The sequence below is a fragment of the Aythya ferina genome (genome assembly GCF_964211825.1).
Source record: "Aythya ferina genome assembly, chromosome: 1".
Lineage (NCBI taxonomy): Eukaryota > Metazoa > Chordata > Aves > Anseriformes > Anatidae > Aythya > Aythya ferina.
This window is the reverse complement of record NC_140296.1, coordinates 163,950,216-163,969,132: the sequence shown is the minus strand read 5'-3', so window position 1 is coordinate 163,969,132 and position 18,917 is coordinate 163,950,216. Positions and strand designations below refer to the sequence as shown.

General features: G+C 51.5%; 1 protein-coding gene and 2 long non-coding RNA genes across 5 annotated transcripts; 2 read left to right on the top strand and 1 right to left on the bottom strand.

Moving 5' to 3' along the window:
• Positions 1-5,876: 5,876 nt before the first annotated feature.
• On the top strand, positions 5,877-6,928 carry LOC311439188. Its single transcript, XR_014694578.1, has 2 exons — positions 5,877-6,466; positions 6,548-6,928. It is a non-coding gene; the product is annotated as an uncharacterized lncRNA (long non-coding RNA).
• A 1,400-nt stretch (positions 6,929-8,328) lies between these two features.
• On the bottom strand, positions 8,329-10,060 carry LOC311439183. The gene is made up of 3 exons (XR_014694576.1): positions 9,937-10,060; positions 9,686-9,795; positions 8,329-8,466 (listed from the first exon to the last, which is right to left on the bottom strand). It is a non-coding gene; the product is annotated as an uncharacterized lncRNA (long non-coding RNA).
• Positions 10,061-11,052: 992 nt separating this feature from the next.
• SERHL2 (serine hydrolase like 2) lies at positions 11,053-18,429 on the top strand. Of its 3 annotated transcripts, none has more exons than XM_084524544.1 (13): positions 11,053-11,160; positions 11,770-11,918; positions 12,063-12,297; positions 12,369-12,482; positions 13,178-13,219; positions 13,883-13,902; positions 14,109-14,183; positions 14,941-15,050; positions 15,297-15,376; positions 15,722-15,756; positions 16,530-16,606; positions 17,159-17,252; positions 17,661-18,429. In XM_084524544.1, exons 3-13 carry the CDS (start codon positions 12,150-12,152, stop codon positions 17,775-17,777), a joined length of 912 nt encoding a protein of 303 aa, XP_084380670.1. In that variant the 5' UTR covers positions 11,053-11,160; positions 11,770-11,918; positions 12,063-12,149; the 3' UTR covers positions 17,778-18,429. The 3 variants fall into 3 exon arrangements, with proteins under 3 accessions (XP_084380670.1, XP_084380671.1, XP_084380672.1); XM_084524545.1 differs by having other exon boundaries at positions 11,067-11,160; positions 11,818-11,918; XM_084524546.1 differs by lacking the exon at positions 11,770-11,918 and having other exon boundaries at positions 11,067-11,160.
• The last annotated feature ends 488 nt before the right edge of the window (positions 18,430-18,917 follow it).

Sequence of the window (18,917 nt, the reverse complement as noted above, 5' to 3'; positions counted from 1 at the left end):
CCACCACCACCACCGCCACCGCCACCCCGGCTTTCCACGGCGTGGCTTTTGCGAGGGGGAAAAAAAAAAAAAAAAAAAAAAAAAAAAAAAAAAGTACAGAAGAAGAAAAAAAAAAAGTTAAGTTAAAAAAAAAAAAAAAAAGTTGGCCAGGTTGGGAGAAAGAAGGGGAAGGAAAAAGCAACGACAAAATAAAATAAAATAAAATAAAACACCTCCGAAAGCCCCTCGGCTCCGCAGCATCCCTCGGGGAGCGCGCAGCGGGCGGGGGCTCCTTGTCCCCGGGGAGCTCGGGGTGGCCCTGCCCGGCCGTGCCCCGGGCTGGGCCGGCAGCGCTGGAGCCCTCCGAGGGCAGGGGGCAGCTGGGGCTGGGCAGGAATGCACGGCCCGGGGAGCCGAAGGAAAATCGTGGAAATGGGGGAAAAAAACGGGGGAACGAGCAAAAGTTTTCGGAGGTGGGATATAAATAGCCGGCGGCGTGGTGCGTGCCGTAAGCGTATCGCTGCTCAAAAAGAACGGGGGAGAAGAATTGAGAAGAATTTATTGGAGTTCTGTACAAAACACACCATCGTTAAAGGCCTAGCCTGCAATTAGGCAATGGCTTGATTGCACCATCAGGGCTCTAATTCACCTCCACCAGATCCCCCCGAGACCGCTGCACACGTCCCCTGGTGCGTGCATGCTAGGTGGATTGCCCTGTTGAAAAAGCCACACACAAAAGCAGAACACGGACATGCTCTGGCTGCTTTGCACCAGTCTAGTGATGCAAAGCAGCTGTAACTCTGGGTGAAGCAGCTGACTACAAGAGCTTTACAGCTGCTTCGCATTGCTGGGGAGCACGAAACAGTCAGAGACACACTGAATCCGACCTGCAGCCTTGCCAGAAGTTCCACCAAGTATTGAGACATCACTCCTTGTTTTTCCTTTCAACCAGGCATGAAGATGCTGCTGACCACAGAAGAATTTCTGAGCTTCCCCGAGAGTCTTGGCAAAGTGGTAATTCTTTTTTAGGGAGGCTTCAGTGGGAGGAGGATCTGCCACTGGAGCGCTAAATCACGGCAGGGACGAAGTGCTCTTCTGTTCCATTTTTGGTTTATGAGGAAGCTTGTCACACTTTTCTTTGTATTTTTGGATGGCAGCTTCAAAAATATCCTGTGGTTTGCTTTAGAGTTGCCTAGTAGGGAGCCAGTTTCCCTCTGTGTGTATTTATAGCATTTATTGGGTGACTTCATAGACTACCGGCCACCTTGCCTTAACATGTATCTTACCAGTCTAATTCTCCCTTTTATTCTCCCTCTCTGTCTTTGCTTTAGAAAAGTAACACCCAGCCTCGCTGCTCTGAGTCTGCCCGCGGGTCTTGCTCTTCCCTCCCTCATCCACTTGAAACCGTGGCCTCGCAGCAGTCGCGGCTGAGGCATATTGCGGCGATCCTCTTTGGCAATACAAGCCATGAGATGTGGCATGGTGGCACCGTTGACTGCGGTTTTCCAAAGCTCAGACTTGACTCACGAAGACCAGGATCGAGGTGCCTCTCAAGTGGCTTCATGATATGTGGAAAACACAAGGACGCTGAACTAGCGTTGTGTCTTCCGACACAAAGGAGGCAGCGAACAAAGCACGCTCAAGCTTCACTAGTGCTGCTTTTCTCTCCTGCTAGCCTGGATGTGATTAAGCTGACAAACAGCCTGCCTTTAGCTGAGTTTTCTTAAGAAAAAAAAAAAAAAAAAGAATACCAGCAAATTCCCTGGAACCAAGAGGCAGGGAGGACACAGGCAAGCGAATGGTCCCGCTGTGTGCATCCTGCTTTGAACCGTGCCCAGGGGTCCATTGCTGGAGGAAGCTGGATCTGCCCTAAAGACAGGGGCTCTGAGGGGCCCAGGATGCTGATGACAGTGAGGAGAAGAATAGCTCCCTAGGGGAGGCTGGGATTTGTTCTTATTTTTACATCTAGTATCAACGCCCTTATTTTTTTCCTCTGCCTAAGGATGTGTACACTCACCCTATCCCTGATACTAAAACTTTGAAAAACATTAAACACGAAAGCATGACGTGACAGAGCTGTTGACAAAATGAAACATTTCCACACTGTTTTTGTCTCAAGTCCAGCTGGTCTGAGTGCCTGACGATACCTTTGGATCACAGTTCTGCTTTGTGGCATTTCTTTGCTCGTTGTTCAGCAACCCCCAAAGCCCTTGGTAAATTTGGAGATGATGATATCCAACAGCTGGATGCGGATGGCTTTCTGGGAAAGTGAAGGCTTGCATTGTTCCACAGTGAAGGGAGAAAGTAATACGGTGAGGAAAAGAACAGAGGTGGGGAGAATGAAGCACTGAAAATCTGGAGGAGAGGTGCAAAAAAGCAAAATGAGAAAAACGTAGAGGGTAGGAGGTGTGCTGGGGGTGGGAAGGTGGGTGGCCGCGTTAGGTGCATGGGAACTCAGCTGGGACGGGAGCATATCTCTGGCTGATGAAGGGATGACCTAGAGGCTCGGTGCTTTAGTAGGTCCCCAGCCAGACCCAAACCTGCTGTCGTCCAAAGGTGAGCAGGCTGGCTTTGCACGTGGGACCTGGGTGGGAGATGAACCACGCTGCATGTAGCCTGCCCTGGTGGTGGTCAATCAGAGTGGCCCAGACACAGCCTGGGGGGTGCCTGCCAGCTGGTGAAATGGCAAAGGAAGGGAGAGAGAAGCAAGCATGGGGCAGGCCTGGATACCCCAGCACGAGCAATGACACGGTGCACAAGATGTTGTGCAGAGGAGGACAAAGGATGCTTGGGGCGTGGGTAGGAAATGATTGCCACAGCCTCCTGATGTGCTCTGTGTCCAGCCTGCAGACAGCAAAAAATGTACAGCTGTTTACTGCATACAGGCTTAGATGATTTTTCCTTTTCACTCTCCTGCCCTTTCTAGGTAGTCCCATAGCTTTCTAAAAGCCTCCTTTGGGGGGATACAAACAGCAAAGTATTAAGAAGAAAAGGGAAAAAAAAAAAAAAAAAACACAGAAAGAGAAAGCTGGGAGGACAAAACCAACATGCAAAAATCCCCCAGTCCCTTGCTTCCCCTCCCCCCTGAAAAGAAAAAAATCAACACCAAACAAAAACACCTTTCTGTGGTTTCAAGTGAGCGGAGGCTGCATTAGTTCAACTCTGATGAGAAAAATTAGCACGAGTAGTGGCCCCTTTGCGTGAAGCCGTGGCCAGGCCCCTCCTCCCCCTCCAAGAGCAAGGCTCTTCTCAGTATTGACGAGAAGCTGCTTTCCAGGAAAGCGAAGGTACGCGCTGCCCGGCGTGCGCTGACCCGGCGGGGCTGCAGTGAGGCTGCTTGCAGGCTGCCAGCCTCCTGCACCCAGCGGCGTCGGGGCTGGAGGCCGGGGATCCAAACCCGGTGCCATGGGCAGCGGGAGAAAGCAGTGCTGGCGTTCGGGCTGGCCCGCGACACCCTCTGCTGTTCTGGCAGAGGAGGGAGAGGAAAGGGAGGGCACTTCTTGCTGGTTGCCGGTGTAGCTGGGGCTCCTCGCACGCCCCTGGGTCGCCTGAGGAAGGAAGGCCCAGCACCTGGTGACCTTCTAGGTTTTCGAAGAAAGCGCCAGGCTGCACAGCCCGAAAGGTATTTAGGTCAGGTTTAAGCAGCTGCAGACAACACAAACAGCCTCGTATAACTCCACAGCCAGCTGCTCCCTCGCTCCGAATGTGGCCCCCACACACAGCACCTCAGGGCACTACCAGAAGATCCAGGACAGAGGCCAGGTGCCACCAGCCTGCTGCACCATGGACCCAGGCGTGAGCTCCCCGGGGCTCCGTGGACCCATGGATCTACAACCACCTCAGCTATCTCCTCCTAACGTTGCCACCTACCAGACGTGGAGGGAGAAGTTCAGTAAGGACTTATTTCATTGTGCCTGTGAGGCCTATTGCTTCTCCACAATATCCCGTGTTTTCAGGCCATGTTCTTAGGTTCCTAGGAGTGCTGTCCAAAAACAGTCAGCCTTGCCTGGAGCCCTCTGATCTTGATCCTTCTACCGGAATGTGTGGCTTTACCCCTGTCCTTGCTTCCCCAGACTTGTTCCCCCACGCTGAGGTGATGTTGAGCCCCACTCACAGGAGACAGGCACCAAATCCTGACCTATGCCCACCTCCTTCAGGGTTTTCCCGAAATCAGAATGGTTAAGGACCTCTGGAGGCCAACTGGTCCGATCCCCCAGCTCAAGCAGGCTGTCCAGGACCACATCCAAGTGGCTTTTGAAGATCTCCAAGGAGCCAAAGTCCTCAACTTCTCTGGGAAACCCATGCCAGTGCTTCATCACCCAAAGCCAAACAAAAGCAGCCACAGGCAGCCATCCTGAAAGGGCAAACCAAGAGACAGACACACTGAGGAAAGGTCCAAAGTGGTTGCTGGACCTAGAAGCAGGAGTTTCCTCAAATGAATAAGCCGAGCCTCTAAATGAAGAAAAATAATGTAGAAGACAAGAAAGAGTATAGCTATGAGCTATAATTTTAGGAGTGTTTGTAGCAAAAACACCACAGGCTGGTGCCGTCTGACAGTGGTGTCTGTTGCACTAGACTGAGTTCCAGACTGGTCTGCTTTCCTGATGATTACATAGCAAAGGACTGTGTCATTATGGTTGTTTTGTAAAACATCCCATCTTGGTTCAAAAATTGCCAGTGGTAGGGAAGCTGACACCATCCTAAGTAAACTGTTCAAGTATTTAACGACTTTCACCATTATAAAATGTATACCTTGTCTCCAGACATTTTTCTTGTGCTATTGTTGGCCCGAGCAGCTCTCAGAAGAGCAAAAATTCAATTCCCACATAGTTATATTTAGGCTTGATCATATCAGTCGTAAGCTCTCCTCCCCCACAAGATGTCTTCCAACCTGTAGGAAGCTTCTCCAATTTCTTAACTTCCTCCCTGCATTGTAGATGTTAAAATGGCAAATTCTTTCACGCCAACAGTCACAACCATAGAATTAGCAGATGCAACACAATCTCCTGCAATATAATCTCATTCCACCTGCTCCACATTCCCTGCTCACACATCTGAGGATCAAATTAGCCTTTGCAACTGCAGCAGTGCAAGCTCCCATTCAGTAGCTCCTACACCATGAGTAAAGCCTTCACCTGAGTCCCTTCTCCCACAGACAGAGCTGCCAGCCCACAAGTGGGGCCCATGTCAAGTAACTTACCACTGGGCTGTTTCAAAAACACGCATTATACTCTTCTACTTACTTCAACATTTAGGCATGTTAGCTAGCAAACTTTCAATCCAATTATGACAAAATTTGTTAATTTGGTATCACTGTAGTTTTTGTTTGTTCGTTTAATCAAAACACAAAGTTAAGACCATGTCAAATTCCTTGCTGGAGCCTTATTACAACAGCCTTTGTGTTTATTAGCCAAATCCATAACCTAAACCTGCATCTCCATAAGTTACCAGCTTAGTTTTATGGATTTTTTTCCATAAACACAAGATTCATTATTAACTACAAATCTCCTCTCGCTTTTAATGATTCTTGTATGCAACATTTCCGTATTTTGTCTGAGGTCAATAAGGAGCTGGTAGGCCTGTAATTACAAGTGTCAGATTACTTCGTTTTTTTTGCTATTATTTCTTCTCAGCTTATGGGGAATCTGCCAGATCTTCAAAGTGAAGGAGGGTTAAGCCTAGACAAGAGCTGGATAGAAACTCCTCCTCTTCCCCCTCAATTAAATACATCAAAATAGGTGCTCAATCTATCAGCAAGTACAGCTTTTGTGGAGACCTGGAGAGCAGCTCTCCTCACTAGTTAACCAGAACAGGCCCAAGGGATGGGAACCAGCAGGGACTCCTGCATCTGAATCCTAAATATAAAGGACTTTCTGATTAAGGAGGAAGTGGAAAGCTGAGACAGGAAAGAGTTTATTTGTATGATGGGTACTCATATATAATTTATATGCAATAAATGTTTCTAGCTATTTCATTAGTTGCAAATAAAGTAATACAAATGTGCACCACTTGCAGCTGATGCATGGTGTGTGCCTGAGGCTTCTGCCAGCTGAATAGCAGTGATTCACGGGGGGATGATTTAACACTCCAGCATCGTCGCTATCCAAATTCTGCTGCAGGTTAATCCCTGGAGCAGATGCTCACCACTTTTTCAACCACTCGTAGCTTGGCTTATTAACTTAAGCTGCCAAAGATTTCCATTTAAACTATCACGTTGGCTCCAGACTGTGGTGGGTAAAGAGCCAGCATATATTTGTCTCTCTTACCTTCTGCAGGGCTGAAGAGCTCTGGGACAAGGAGTGCAACAGGCTTGTGTGTGCCTCGAGCCAGGCGACAGAAAACAACCTAAAGCATCACTGCCTTTTCTGAGCTTAATATGTTTGCAGCTATTTCACAGTCATAGAATAGTTTGTGTTGGAAGGGACCTTAAAGGTCATCTAATTCCAACACCCCCACCATGGGCAGGGACACCTTCCAATACATCAGGGTGCCCAAAGTCCCACCCAGCCTGGCTTTGAATACCTCCAGGGATGGGGCATCCACAGCTTCTCTGGGCAGCCTGTGCCAGGGCCTCACCACGCTCTGAGTAAATAATTCCTTCCTAATGTCTAATCTAAACCTACCCTCTTTTAGTTTAAAGCCGTTACTCCTTGTCCTATCACTGCACTCCCTGATAAAGAGTCCCTCCCCAGCTTTCCTGTAGGCCCCCTTTAGGCACTGGAAGGCCACTATAAGGTTTCCCTGGAGCCTCCTCTTCTCCAGGCTGAAAAACCCCAATCCCCTCAGCACCTCTTTGTAGGATAGATGCTCCAGTCCCTGAGTTTGTGGCCCTGCTCTGGACTTTTTCTACACTTCTGCATCCTTCTTGTGCTGGGGGCCCCAGAGCTGACCGTAGCACTCCAGGTGGGGTCTCATGAGAGCAAAGGAGAGGGGGAGAATCACCTCCCTCACCCTGCTGGCCAAGCTTCTTTTGATGCAGCTCAGGCATTAGGAACTCATTTCATATCATCAAAAATGAACAGAAAAATACGGAAAATTAAGGGAAAAGTATGCAACAGAGCCCAGAGGTGGCAGAACCTCTTGGGTTGCAGGACATTCATGTCCTGCCTCAACTCTTCGCATGTGGGCAGCACATTTAAACCCTTGTGACTCCATGGGTGTATCTCCAAGGTAAGCAAGGTTTACAGATGGGGCTCAAGGGAGAGGGATGCCCACTGTAAAACATCTACAACGTGCACATCTGTGGTTCAGCCCCTCACTGAGACCTTTCCTTCTCAAATGTCCTCCTTCCAGAACAAGCCAGATTAGGGGATGAGGTCTTTACCCCTGCAACCTTGTGCAGAGAGCAGGGATGAGAGGACACTGTTCCTCAGCCAAGGGGATACAAAACAGTGTGCACGAGAAGGGGCAGAGAGCCCATTAGGGATCCATGCTCTGAGGAGCAGGGGCTTCCCTGTCGTCACTGTTGTCACTCTGCTTCTCCCAGCCCCACTGTGGGCTGCCCAACCAGTGGGGGGCTTTATATACTGGTTGTGCTATCCACTGGAAGAAAAAAAAAAATGAGTTAAGCTAGCAATAGGATGCTTTTTTTACTCATATAACTGTGTGAGAGAGTTTGGGGTACAGGGCTATAACTCATAAATCACCATAAATAGATCAATATGCCAGCACTTTAAAGCTTGAATCCAAATAGCTATGGGGAATTTGTCCCTTGGTAGCAATCAATCTGCTGTACTTAAAGTTTCCTCACCAGATCTGCAGCTAGCACAAACTGATCAATGCTGTTCCAAGTCAGCAGAGCGTAACAGCTTTGCATGTCCCAAGATTTACACTTGCAAGTCTCCTCCTCCTCTGCTAGGACACAGAGGTTAAATTATCCTTTGCTAAGTGCATGGGACATCTCAAACTAACTCCCAGTCTTTCATGCAAAACCAGCCTCTTACCACTAGCCAGGAAACACCTCAGCACCTTGCCAAGTGAAGTCTAATTTGGTCCCACACTGGCAGCAAATCCACTGCAGTAGTCTGCAGCACTTCATATAAGTAGATGCTGCAAAATGAATTCTGTGAGCAATCCAAATTTTGCCATGCAAAATTTGAAGACTCAATAGTCCTCTCATCGTGGGAAATGGTTTGCCAGGCGGTGTCAGAGGGAAGAGATGCAGTGTTGCAGGATGCTTGGCTGCTCTTTCAAAATGGCTAAACAGCACTGCTAGAGTGGAGAAGAGTGGGTATGAGGGACCTGGAAAAGATCTCAACAACCTGCCTTTGACTTATAGGGTGACAGTGATGCTGCTGAGGAAGGGTCCAGGGCTGCATCCCAGTGCATTGTAAAACCTTCTTCATTTGGGAGCTCCAGCTCTGAAAGAAGGTCCTCTCTGGAACGGCTGTCTTTGTTTGGGAAAAGTGTTCTCTCTGTGCTCCTCCCATGGGGAAATCTGTTTCTGAATCATAAATCCGACTGTTGTGCCAGGTGTTTTGTGCCTACCTGCAGTGGAGACAGGAAAGGTGGGGAGGGAATGAGAGGTGAAAACATCTCTCCCAGGCAAATGGAAGCACAGCTAGAATGGCTGGGAAGGGGGAAGCAAGAGTAGCCATTTGGGAATTTGAGATGGGACCATCCTACCAGAAACATGTTGCTCATCCCTGGGAATACCCTTCTGTCCCACATCATCTATTGCTGGTGATTTCTGTAAGGCATTTTCCCTTTCCCCTGAGGTTCCTGTTGATGGAGCCTCCTACCAAAAAGTGAGTAGGGATGCAAGACACGGGAGTCAGAATTCACGAGAGGAGCCATCCTTCCCACCCAACACCTAGAGGTCATCTCTGTGACTCAAAGCAAAAAGCCCAGATTCCTCTGGCTGCTTGACGCAGGATGACTTCTGGCTGCAGGACGATGGGGGAGAGGGTCCAAGACCTGTGAGTGGCAATGCACATACCTGCAGGGCAAGCATTTAGAGCAGGATCACCCAAGCAAGGCTTGTGCCTGAAAATTTGTGTTAAATGGAGGTCAGGGCTGTCTGATAAGCAAATTTGATAACTATTACCTACCTACAATCTCTGTAAAGAGCTCTAGGCTGTTAATGAGCTCCCTGGAAACAGCTCTCAGCATGTGGCTCTCAAAGGATGTCGCCTACAGGCACAAAAGTTCTCAGAGGTGAAATTCCCCACACCTTTGGAACACGTGGCAGCTGAGACCTGGGGACTCCAGAGGGGTACGCTGTGCTGTGCTTGCATGGCTGGCTGGCCAAAACCAACACCTTCAATGGGCTTGTTCCAGTGTCCCCCAGAGATGACTCTGGCACACAAGGATGGGCTGTGTGTCGTGCTTCAGGTCTGCATGCCTGATGCTCTCTACTTTTCAGATTGCAGTTATGAGGCAATAGATTTTCCTGGCCCATGGCCTGTTGTCCCACCAACTGTGGGGATTTGTGTGAGGGGTCCACATCACTCCTGCTCCGGACACAGGGTCTCCTTCCTCAGGAGCTGTCACAGACAGAAGAACTGCAAGCCTACCAGCCACTGCCTGTGAGCAGCCCCTTGCAGCCACTGCCTGAGTTACACTGCTTTTGGACGTCTTCTGATGTTCAAATCCTAGCAATTCACGGGAAGGCCCTGCCCTCCATAATGGCAGCAGCAATGATTGAGTACATATCTGTTCTGCCAAGTTATTTCTTGCTTTTCACCTTTTGTAATCAGACACCCACCTCTGACAGCTGTAGGAAAGAAGCTGTAGATGATCCTGTGGCCTCTCTCCTTTTGCATGGTTCCCCAGTACTCGTGGTCTGCTTGCCCGCTTCTCGTTGATGCAGTAGGTCTAAGAAAAAGCAAAGCATTAGACATTCCAAACCTAAAGGAATTCACATTGATTTCCCTTATAATGGTTCACCCGGAGGGGAGTTCGTGAGCTGCACAGCACTTTCATTTCTACTGTGCGATGGGTCCCCAAGCTTTTTACCTTTCTGCCATGGTACAGAGGCTACTTTGCCAGGATGTGTTTGAGACAGGCAGGAGAAACAGGGCTGTAAGCTTCTGTGCTGCTTTCTTTCAAGCTTCACAGGCTGTTCCAAAAATCAATTGTGAAATTTAGGAGACTGTTGTGCTGAACTGAGTACAGAGATTTCAATTACCAATATCAAAATGAGTCCCTAAGAACAGACATTTGTTCTGTCCTCTCCAGTCGTACCAGCAAGGTGTCCCACTGCTCAAAGCGCAGTTTGACCTTTCCTCGTTTGGCTGCCCGAGTCCTTGAGTGAAGGCGAATGGTTGTGGTTGGCGTTAGGCCTGAGAGACTGCTAGAGGGAATGCTGGGCACCAGCAAGCGGCATTCACAAGCGTACTCAGGTATTGACTGCACCGTGAACTTTTTCTTGAAGCCTGGTCTATGTAGCCAACCCATTTCTGGGCAAATAATAAAAACAACTGTGTGGAAATCTCTTGGGCTGAGAGGGGTCTGCTCTTGTAGAAGAGTAGAGGTGCTCGTGCAGTGCTGTCTGTGATGTGCTGCAACTGAAGCAGTGTGATTACAACAAATGGTAGAGCTCAGAAGAGTTTATCTGTCAGAAAGCGATGTCAGTCCAGCACTGGTGTCAAGCACAGAGCTGGTTTGATGTCCCTACGATACTCCTGGGCAACATTTGAAACGTCTCACACTGTAAGGCTGCAGTACGGGCAGTTCCCACTAGCAGTCATGTGCCTTGTGAAGGCAGTCAAGGATGCAACAGCACCTCCATGACTGAGGCTCCTTACAGACCCAGCAGGTGGATCGCAGCCTCAGACCCTTTGTTATCCTCGTTACAGAAAGCAGGCTGTGAGCCTGACAGCACCGTACCACGGGCCACATTTACAGTACGCGGGGTTCCCCTTCAGCGCTTTAACACCCTGGGGAGGCCAGCCCCGCAGCCCACTCCTCAGCCCCCAGCCCTCCTCTCCTGTCCCCTGCCCCCCGTGTGCCCCAAGCCCCCCTCGGGGCTGCCACCCCCTGCCCGCGGCTGCGGGAGCGCAGCGAGGAGGCACCAAAATGGCCGCGGCCGCCCCGTGCCGGCGGCGGGGCAGGGGCAGGAGGCGGGGGCCGCCGGGCCGCGGGGCGGTGCGGGGCAGCCGGGGCCGCCCCGCCGCCTCCGCTCACCGGGCTCCGGGCTCCTGCCGCGGCCTCGCTCCGCCGTCCCGAGCGGACAGAGGGGTAGGAGGGCAGCCGGGGCCGTGCCTCCACCCGCGGCGCCCCGGGGAGCCGCTGCCCGGGGTGCCCTCGGCTGGAACCGGGACACGGAGCCCCCCGGGCTGGGGTCCGGCCGTGCCCGGGCTGCGGGGGTCGGGGGTGGCGGGGTAGGAGGAGGAGGCAGGTCCGAGGTCTGTCGGTCTGTCCGTCGGTCTGTCTGTCGGTCTGTCCGTCCGGAGCTGCCGGGATCAGGCCCGGCGAGGGCAAACGGGGTCGGAGCCGGCCATCAGCGGGCGGGGCGAAGGTGTTTGCAGCAGGGTGCCAGGGGGCAGTGTGAGGGGACGCGAGCCCCAAAGGAGGGACTGGGGAAGGGGGCACAGCGTGAGAGAAGTGGGGCAGGGTTTGGGGGGCTGCAGGGACCAGATGGGCTTGGGGTGATGGGAGGATAATCGGGACAGCCCTGGAAGAACCCCAGGGGCTGGGCAGTGCTGGGGGGTTCACTGGAAAGCCTGGGGCTGAGTGAAAGGTGAGATGTAGCTCAGGGACTGCCGGGGCAGCTACGGGAAGGTGTCAATAATCTAATACTGAAGACAGTATCCTCGTTCCCAAAATTGCCTTCTTGGTCCGAGGCAGGTGCCTGACTCCTTGCTGGGGAAATTCTGCTTGCTTCCCTCTCGCCAGATCGCTCGTGCCCTCTGGTCAGGTCGCAGCTGCTGCGGAGACACGGGGAGTTTTTCTCCTCCTGCGCAGGGAAAGCTTCCTTCTTCCCAGGAGCGGTGCTGGTACGTGCTGGGAGGGGGAGTCCCCAGGCAGGCAAGCAGGAATGGCAGCTCGGGATGTTAAATGGGGAGCTATAAATCAGCAAGCTGCTAATTAAGACCGCAGAAGCCTGGTGAGTTACTAAAGACCTGTATTACTCTTTTCAGAGCTCTGGGCCATTAACAAGCTCCCTGGGACCTGTTTCAAGCACGTGGCTCACAGGGGACATTGCTTGAGAGCACTTTATTTTGGGCATGTTCTCAGAGGTGAAGTTTGCCGTGCCCTGGGGCCATTTGGCAGCCAAGGCCTGGGGATCCCCGGAGGGACACCCTGTGCTGTGCTTGCACGGCTGGCTGGACAACGCCAACACCTTCGACAGGCTTATCCCTCTGCTCCCCAAAGGTGGGTCTGGCTCACTGGGATGGCTCTTGCTGTGTTGCAGGGCCACAGACCTGATGCTTTCTCCCTTGCAGATTGCCATTATGTGGCAATGGATTTTTCTGGCCATGGTTTGTCATCCCACCGACCTGCAGGCTCCCCCTACCATTTTCTGGATTATGTGAGCGATGTGCGCCGGGTAGCAGCAGGTGGGTCGTTGAAGGGCCCTTTGAGGGATGTTAGTTCAGGGGGTGCTCTGTCATTCCTGCTCTTGGGAAGAAGTAGGCAGCATTTACTGCTGGGGGAGGGGTCAGTTCCCTTTGCTTCTCCCCATTCTGATGTTGGCTGGTGCTCTGGTAATGCAAACTGAATAAAAACACATCTTTCAGTGAGGTATGTTTCAGATGGCGGCCTTGATGGCGTGCTATTTTCCCATGAGCCTCTCAGAGTGCCCTAAAAATGGTCTGAAGAGCCCGATTTGCTAAACTTGTAATAATCCTCCTTTCACCCAGGCAGCAGACCTGGCTCAGCATCCTCTCTGCTCCTGCTGAGCGCCCTGCAGCAGGGTGCTTTGTCCAGGTCTCCACGTGCCAGCAGGTGCTGCCCAGTCAGGCCCCTTTGGTTATTGCCACTCTGGTGTCTGGCAGAGTGGGAACGTGCTGTAGTTTGCCACACAGAGAGTGCTCAAGAGCTGTGTGACTTAACTGCCAAGGAAATGAGGTGGTGGATGTGCTTTTTTCTTTAAAACCGGCCGACTTAGCCAGCTCATTTCTGGGTTGGGAAGCAAATTAAGCATTGCAGAAGCCCTCCTGGGAGAAGGGGCCTGTGGTGGTCGAGAAGCAGCAAGATGCCGCTGCTCCGGTTTCTAATGCAGCACTGTCTGTTTTTGTCTGTTGCCACTTAGCATTGCAGTGGAGACGGTTCACCCTGATGGGTCACAGTATGGGTAAGTGGCTCTTGTCCTTGTAAGCTGTGAGATTCACGGAAATATGAGTAGATAATTAATTTACAAGGCATGCTGCTAGAAGCTGGGTTGGAATATTTATTATACTGTGTCAAGTACCGGGTTCTTGCTCGAGTGATTTGAAAATCTGCACCCTTGTTTAAAATGCCTCTGTTTTCAAGACGCTGTGGTCCAAACAGCGTGGCTCTCCCTGTGGGCATTTCCTGAACTCCCTGGAGGGAACAGGGATGGGTTGGTCTAAGGCAGCAGTAGTCACAGCAGGGCTTCCTGCTGCCCCCGGGCTTTGTGGCCTTGTGGCCTGCAGGCAGGGTCTTGGTGGGTCACAGGGCTTGTTGAGGGGAACCAGGACTCTGTGTCCTTCATGTGGGTTTGGTTCCCCAGGGCTGCTCTGTACCTGCTGGCAGTAGTGTTTTAACTGGTAACTCTTCCTTCACCTTTGCTGCCTGACAGGGAGATGGGGATGGGGCAGGCCAGCCTTCTCTCCTTGTGTTCTCCGTGCCAGGAAAGCTTTTCTCTGTAGCTTGGGCTTTGTGCCTCGGCACAAGGTGCATTTGTGCCTCTGAGGCAGCTCCTGCTGTGGGGAAGGGGAGTTCCTGTTACCAGGGGTGTCCTGCTAATAACTGAGCACCATTCTTTGCTTTGCAGGTGGGGCCGTGGCAGGAATGGTGAGTAAAATGTTCCTTCTTCATGGGGTTTGTGACTTCTGCAGCTGGAACAACAAATGGGAGGGGAATAAAGGGGCAGACTGTGTGAGACTTGGATCTCGGGGGAGGAGAGGCCATTCTCTGACTCCTCTCCAGTGTAACAGGATGAAGACAGCACTCAGTGTGCTGCTTTTTGCTTTGTCTCATAATATTTCATCTTTCCTCAGTTCTCTTTCCTTTATCCTGAGATGGTGGACAAGCTGATCCTGCTGGAAAATCTTGGCTTTCTGCTAGCTCCAGAGGTTAGATTTCACGTATTGTGCCCCTCCCTTTTATTAAATAAAAGATGTGTTTTTTTTTTCCATCATTGTTCAAGGAAAGCACTGATGTGACCAGTCCTTTTGGCAGGCACAGACATGCTTGTTGCATGAAGCGTGGTCCCTGCTTAGGGTGGCCCTTGAAGAACACTTGGTAGTGCTGAGCATCCCGTAGTCCCGTAGTGTTGAAATTCACTTGTCTGTACTGTGCTTGTGTGCAAAAGGAACTGGAACGTCTGGCCAAGCAGCTGCAAGGTTGTCTTTTTGCCAACAGCTTGTTGGGTGACCTGGATGCAAGACTGGCAAATTTCTTTTTCTGTTGCTGGCAGGACATAAAGCTGCATTCCCAAACTGCCAGCATGACTCCCAGGTGCTGGGGAGTGGGAGGCAGAAGGGGGGGACAGAGGGACAGGGTCAGAGAGACAAAAGATAGCAGATTTCCCTTGTTCTTTTGGACGCTTGTCCTCAGCTCACAAGTGAAGTGGGAGGGAGTAGGAGAGATTGCCAGGGTGAAAAGTTAACAACTTCAAGCACTGCTGTATAGGTTTTCAGCTTCTACCTTGCCTGTTATGTAGTGCTGTTCCCTTTCCCCAGGAGTGGGCAGTTTTAATACAATGTCCATAACTGGTAGGAGTTAGGAGAGATGTCGAAGGGTGAAATACCCCTTTCTGCCCTCTTGATTAGGGGTAAAATGACTCAGAAGAGGAAGGTTACTCCTGTGCTCTACATGGCTTTATTTTAGGACACTGAGGCGTGGCTGAAATCAAAACGGATGGTTATCGACAGGTTACTGAGCCTAGAGGCAAGGCAGCAAGCTCCCAAAGCACATAGCCCTGAAGCAGCGTTGAAGAGGTGGGTTCTCATCTGTCTCTTCGTTTGCTGCCTGTCCTCATCGTGGACAGCTATGGTTGCATGAACAATAAGGTGAAACTGTCCCTGTTCTGCCCTTTCAAGTCCTCTGGAATCTCAGCAAGTCTTTTGGCTTCTGCAGCCAGCTTCCTGCTCTTCTCTGAGAGCTCGCTGTCACCTTGTCATGCCATTTTCGCTTCGCTTCCTCCCTTTTTCAGCAGCGCAATCTCTCTGCCATGTCTCCTCCAGGCTGTTAGAAGCAAACAGACATCTGACAGCTGAGGGTGGGGCGATCCTGCTGCAGCGAGGAGCAACTGAGACACCCGCTGGTAAGGGGCTGCTTGGAGACAGGGCTCATCACAGCACCAGCCCAGCACCGGCTGTAGGAAGGGAGCGGTGCCAACAGCCATCGTCTTCCGTGGGGTACGGGGTGCCCTGGCTACAAGTTTCCACAGCCTGAGGGGGATCAATTAGGTCTGGAGGCAGAGCTCTCCTTTCCCAGCAACCGAGGTTGGAATGGGTAAAGAAAAAGACATCTGGAAAGGAGATACCAGGACGAATCCTGCTCCTCTTGTCTCAAAAAGTCTTGGGCAGACCCCGAGGTGAGGGGAAAAGGGGGCAGAGCAGCTCCCTCTCTTCTGACTCATGGAAACCTTGCCTTGTTTTCGTTGCAGGGCTGGTGTATAACAGAGACATGAGAGTCCGTACGGTAAGCGGTGCAGTTCTGACTTGCCCCCTGCTGCTTCTGAGGCCTGAGCTCGCAGAACGCAGAGGCAGGGGAGGCCCACTCGCCGAGCCCAGGCTCTGCCTCCACCCAGCCGTTTACTTACTGCTTCCCTAATTCCCACACCTCTTTTAAATGCTGCTCTTAAAAGAGCCTACACTTGATCATTAACTGACTCAGCTTACAGAGTCACTGGAAAATGTTACCGAATTTTTTAGCAGTTCCTGAGCCCCGGGGCCTCCTGGCCACATTTTCCTGCTGTTAAAACTCTTAAGGCAGCAGATGGATGGATGCTTTAGGTTAGCTTCTTTGTGGGGTCACCCTTATAAGAAGGGGGGAGGGAGTGGAACAAAGTCCCTCACATTTGATACTTTGATAGCTTTGTGCCACTACCAGGCAAGTAGGGCCGCCTCTACCTGTGCTCCTGCCAGGCTGTGAAAGCCGGAGCATTGTACTATCTCCTTTTTAGTAAAAGGATTTTTAAAGCTTTTGCTCTGCTGTGAGATCATTCCCATATGTGCTGCAACCCAGCAGGCAGCGTTGTTGGCAGCCCTGAAACGCAGCTGGACAGAAGGAGCCGTTGCAGAGCCAGCCACTCTTGTGTGCAGCCTGGCAGCTTATCCGGTCTCTGCGCAGCAGCCGTGGGGCCTCAGCCTCTCCTGCCTTCAGAGCTGCTGCTGCCACGGGGTTTGGGGACGTGCTGTGTCCTCGGCTGCTGCCCCTGACCTTTGTTGCTCTCCCTGTCTTTGCACCTGCAGCAGAGTCGCGAGTCCCTCACCGTGGAGCAGTGCGTGAAGCTCTTGCAGAAGATCCAGGACCGTGTTCTCATCATTTTGTGAGTGAGGCACAAGCACAGCCAGCCTGGGAGCCTCAGACAGCTCCTTGTCCCGTTTCCTGCAGCACAATCTTAATTCTCTAGGAGGTCTAACGCTGGCTTCTCCATGAGGACTGCCCTGGTAGCTCCTTCCCCCAGCAGGGCACAACCTGTGGTTAGCGTTTAAAGCAGCAGCATGGAGGGGGGAAAGGGACAGAGAGATGCAAAAGCTGGCTGGGAGGAAAAAAGAGCAGAAATAGGGTGGGGCAGGGCACGATGGACAAGTTAAGGAGCCAGCCCTGGGAGGATAATATTTAACCAGTCTCCACTCCGATACCAGGCAGTGGCCTAAGGGCTTAAGTGAACAGTTTGGCAGGCAGTAGCTGCTCAGTCAAGCTGTGCCTTGCTCCTCTGACTGCCACGTACGAACAGGTAACCCTGCTGTTCACAAGCAGCCTATAAAGAGCAGTGGGGGCTGTCACCCCAGGCTGTGTTGGGACGCTGCTTCTGCCCTGGACAGCCACAAAGAGAGGCACACCGTGTGCTGTGCTGAGCCTCGCTCTTATTTTTCAGAGCACGAGATGGACTCCTGGTACCGCACAAGCTGGAGAGCAAAAACCACTTTGTGATAGCCCTACGGGAGGCATTCGAGCATACCCTCAAAGAGGTGAGAGCAGCCTTCAGCCTCCCATCTCTGCGGGGCACTGAACTGGGAGCAGCTAGGAAGTAGCTTACCCTGGTGGACACCTGCACTGGGGGATTTGTCCTTAACAGCCAAGTCCTCACAAAGGGGGAAAGCCAAATTTTCTCCTGCTGCTAAAGTCCTGGTCAGCACTGCCCTCTGGAGCTAGCTCATCCCAGTTCCTCTTGTCCCTGTCCTGCCCCCAGTCTCTGGATTGTAATCTCTTTATGTGATGCTTTGTCTGTGGCTGGCATGCAGCAACATAAAATCCAACCCATCTTTGAGACACCATTTCATTTAGCTTCCTCCCCTGGTGGGTGCCACAAAGCAAGCGTAGCTTGCCTGAGGGAACACTTTCCTCCTCTTTTATCTGCTTGTGTCTTCTCCCTGCAGCACATCCAGCTAGTAGAGGTGCCCGGGAGTCATTTTGTGCACATGAACGAGCCTGAGGTGGTGTCCGGGATCATCAGCAACTTCCTGACAGCGCACAGCACCAGAGCAAGGCTCTAGGCAGGTTTCACTGCAGCAGCAGCTCAGAACAGGGAGCTAAAAGCAGACTCTGGAGGAATTGTCACCATTCCTACCTCACATCCAACAGTGGCTTCATGATGCATTCCTAAACTGAACTTTTTGAACGGGTGGAAGCAGATCTGCTCATTTGTCTGAGGGAAAAGGAACCTTCCCTCCACTTCCAGCTCTGGCAGTGCAGGGTTAGATACCCATTGGCCTTCCCCTTGCTTACTCCTACCTTTTGCACCCTGAAACAGAGCAGGAACACAGGCACAGGCATCCTCAGTGGGAGCAGCAGCACCACCAGCTGCAGCACTGCGAGAGGGGTGGCTCATTCTCGACTCCCCTCTGAGCATGGTGTGATGAGGCTCTTCCCAGGGTGAGACCTTCTGAAAAACACAGGAGTGTTCTGCTTCTCTGCTTATTTCCATGAGTACCTGAGCTCAGAGCGCCTCAAGCTCTCTGTTCTACTGCTGCTTTTTAAAAAATTGGCTTAAATGAGAGCTCACCTGAGCACACAAGGGCATTTCAATGAGCTCCTAGGGAATGAGACATTAATCCTCTAGCTGAAACAGCTGGGAGAACTACTAGTAATTGAAAAGTTGGCAGAGATGATTTCTGTCCTTCTAAATAAAGATTGATCTACTGTTAACACTGTCTTTGTACAGGAGAGTGGACTTCCTTTCTTTCAGGATGCTCACCCGAGCAGCTAAAGTGCCAATCCTAAGAAGCAGTGATTTTAACATGCTGTATCGAAAGCAGAATGCATGTAAAGCATCCATCTGCCTTGTAAATTGATGCAAAAAGCCAAATGAAGCAAGCAGACCTGGCAATCTCCCCACGCAATGGAAACTGCATTTACAGTGAGTTCTCTAGGGGAGGGTGAACCTATCTCAGCCCAGCTCTGTGGAATTTATCAGCACTTCCTCCTTACGCTCACGGGCAGTCCCTTACTAGGGCTGCGGGCAGTAAAATAAACGTGTAGAAGCCTAGGGTGGCTCCTGTCACACCACAGCAGCAGCAGTCACAGACTGCTGGGGTGAAATCCAAGTCATGTGGGCAGCAGCAAAAGCGCTACCCCACGGCTGGATGCGCCTGCTGCCATCCTTACCTGCCTCCTGTCGAGGCACACAGGAGGCC

Excerpts from the sequence above, each read along its gene's own strand:
- SERHL2 (XM_084524544.1), top strand. The coding sequence starts at position 12,150 with ATGTTCTCAGAGGTGAAGTTTGCCGTGCCCTGGGGCCATTTGGCAGCC. Across the intron at positions 12,483-13,177 it reads TGTGCGCCGGGTAGCAGCAG|CATTGCAGTGGAGACGGTTC; the intron begins GTGGGTCGTTGA and ends GTTGCCACTTAG. Across the intron at positions 15,757-16,529 it reads GAGACATGAGAGTCCGTACG|CAGAGTCGCGAGTCCCTCAC; the intron begins GTAAGCGGTGCA and ends TTGCACCTGCAG.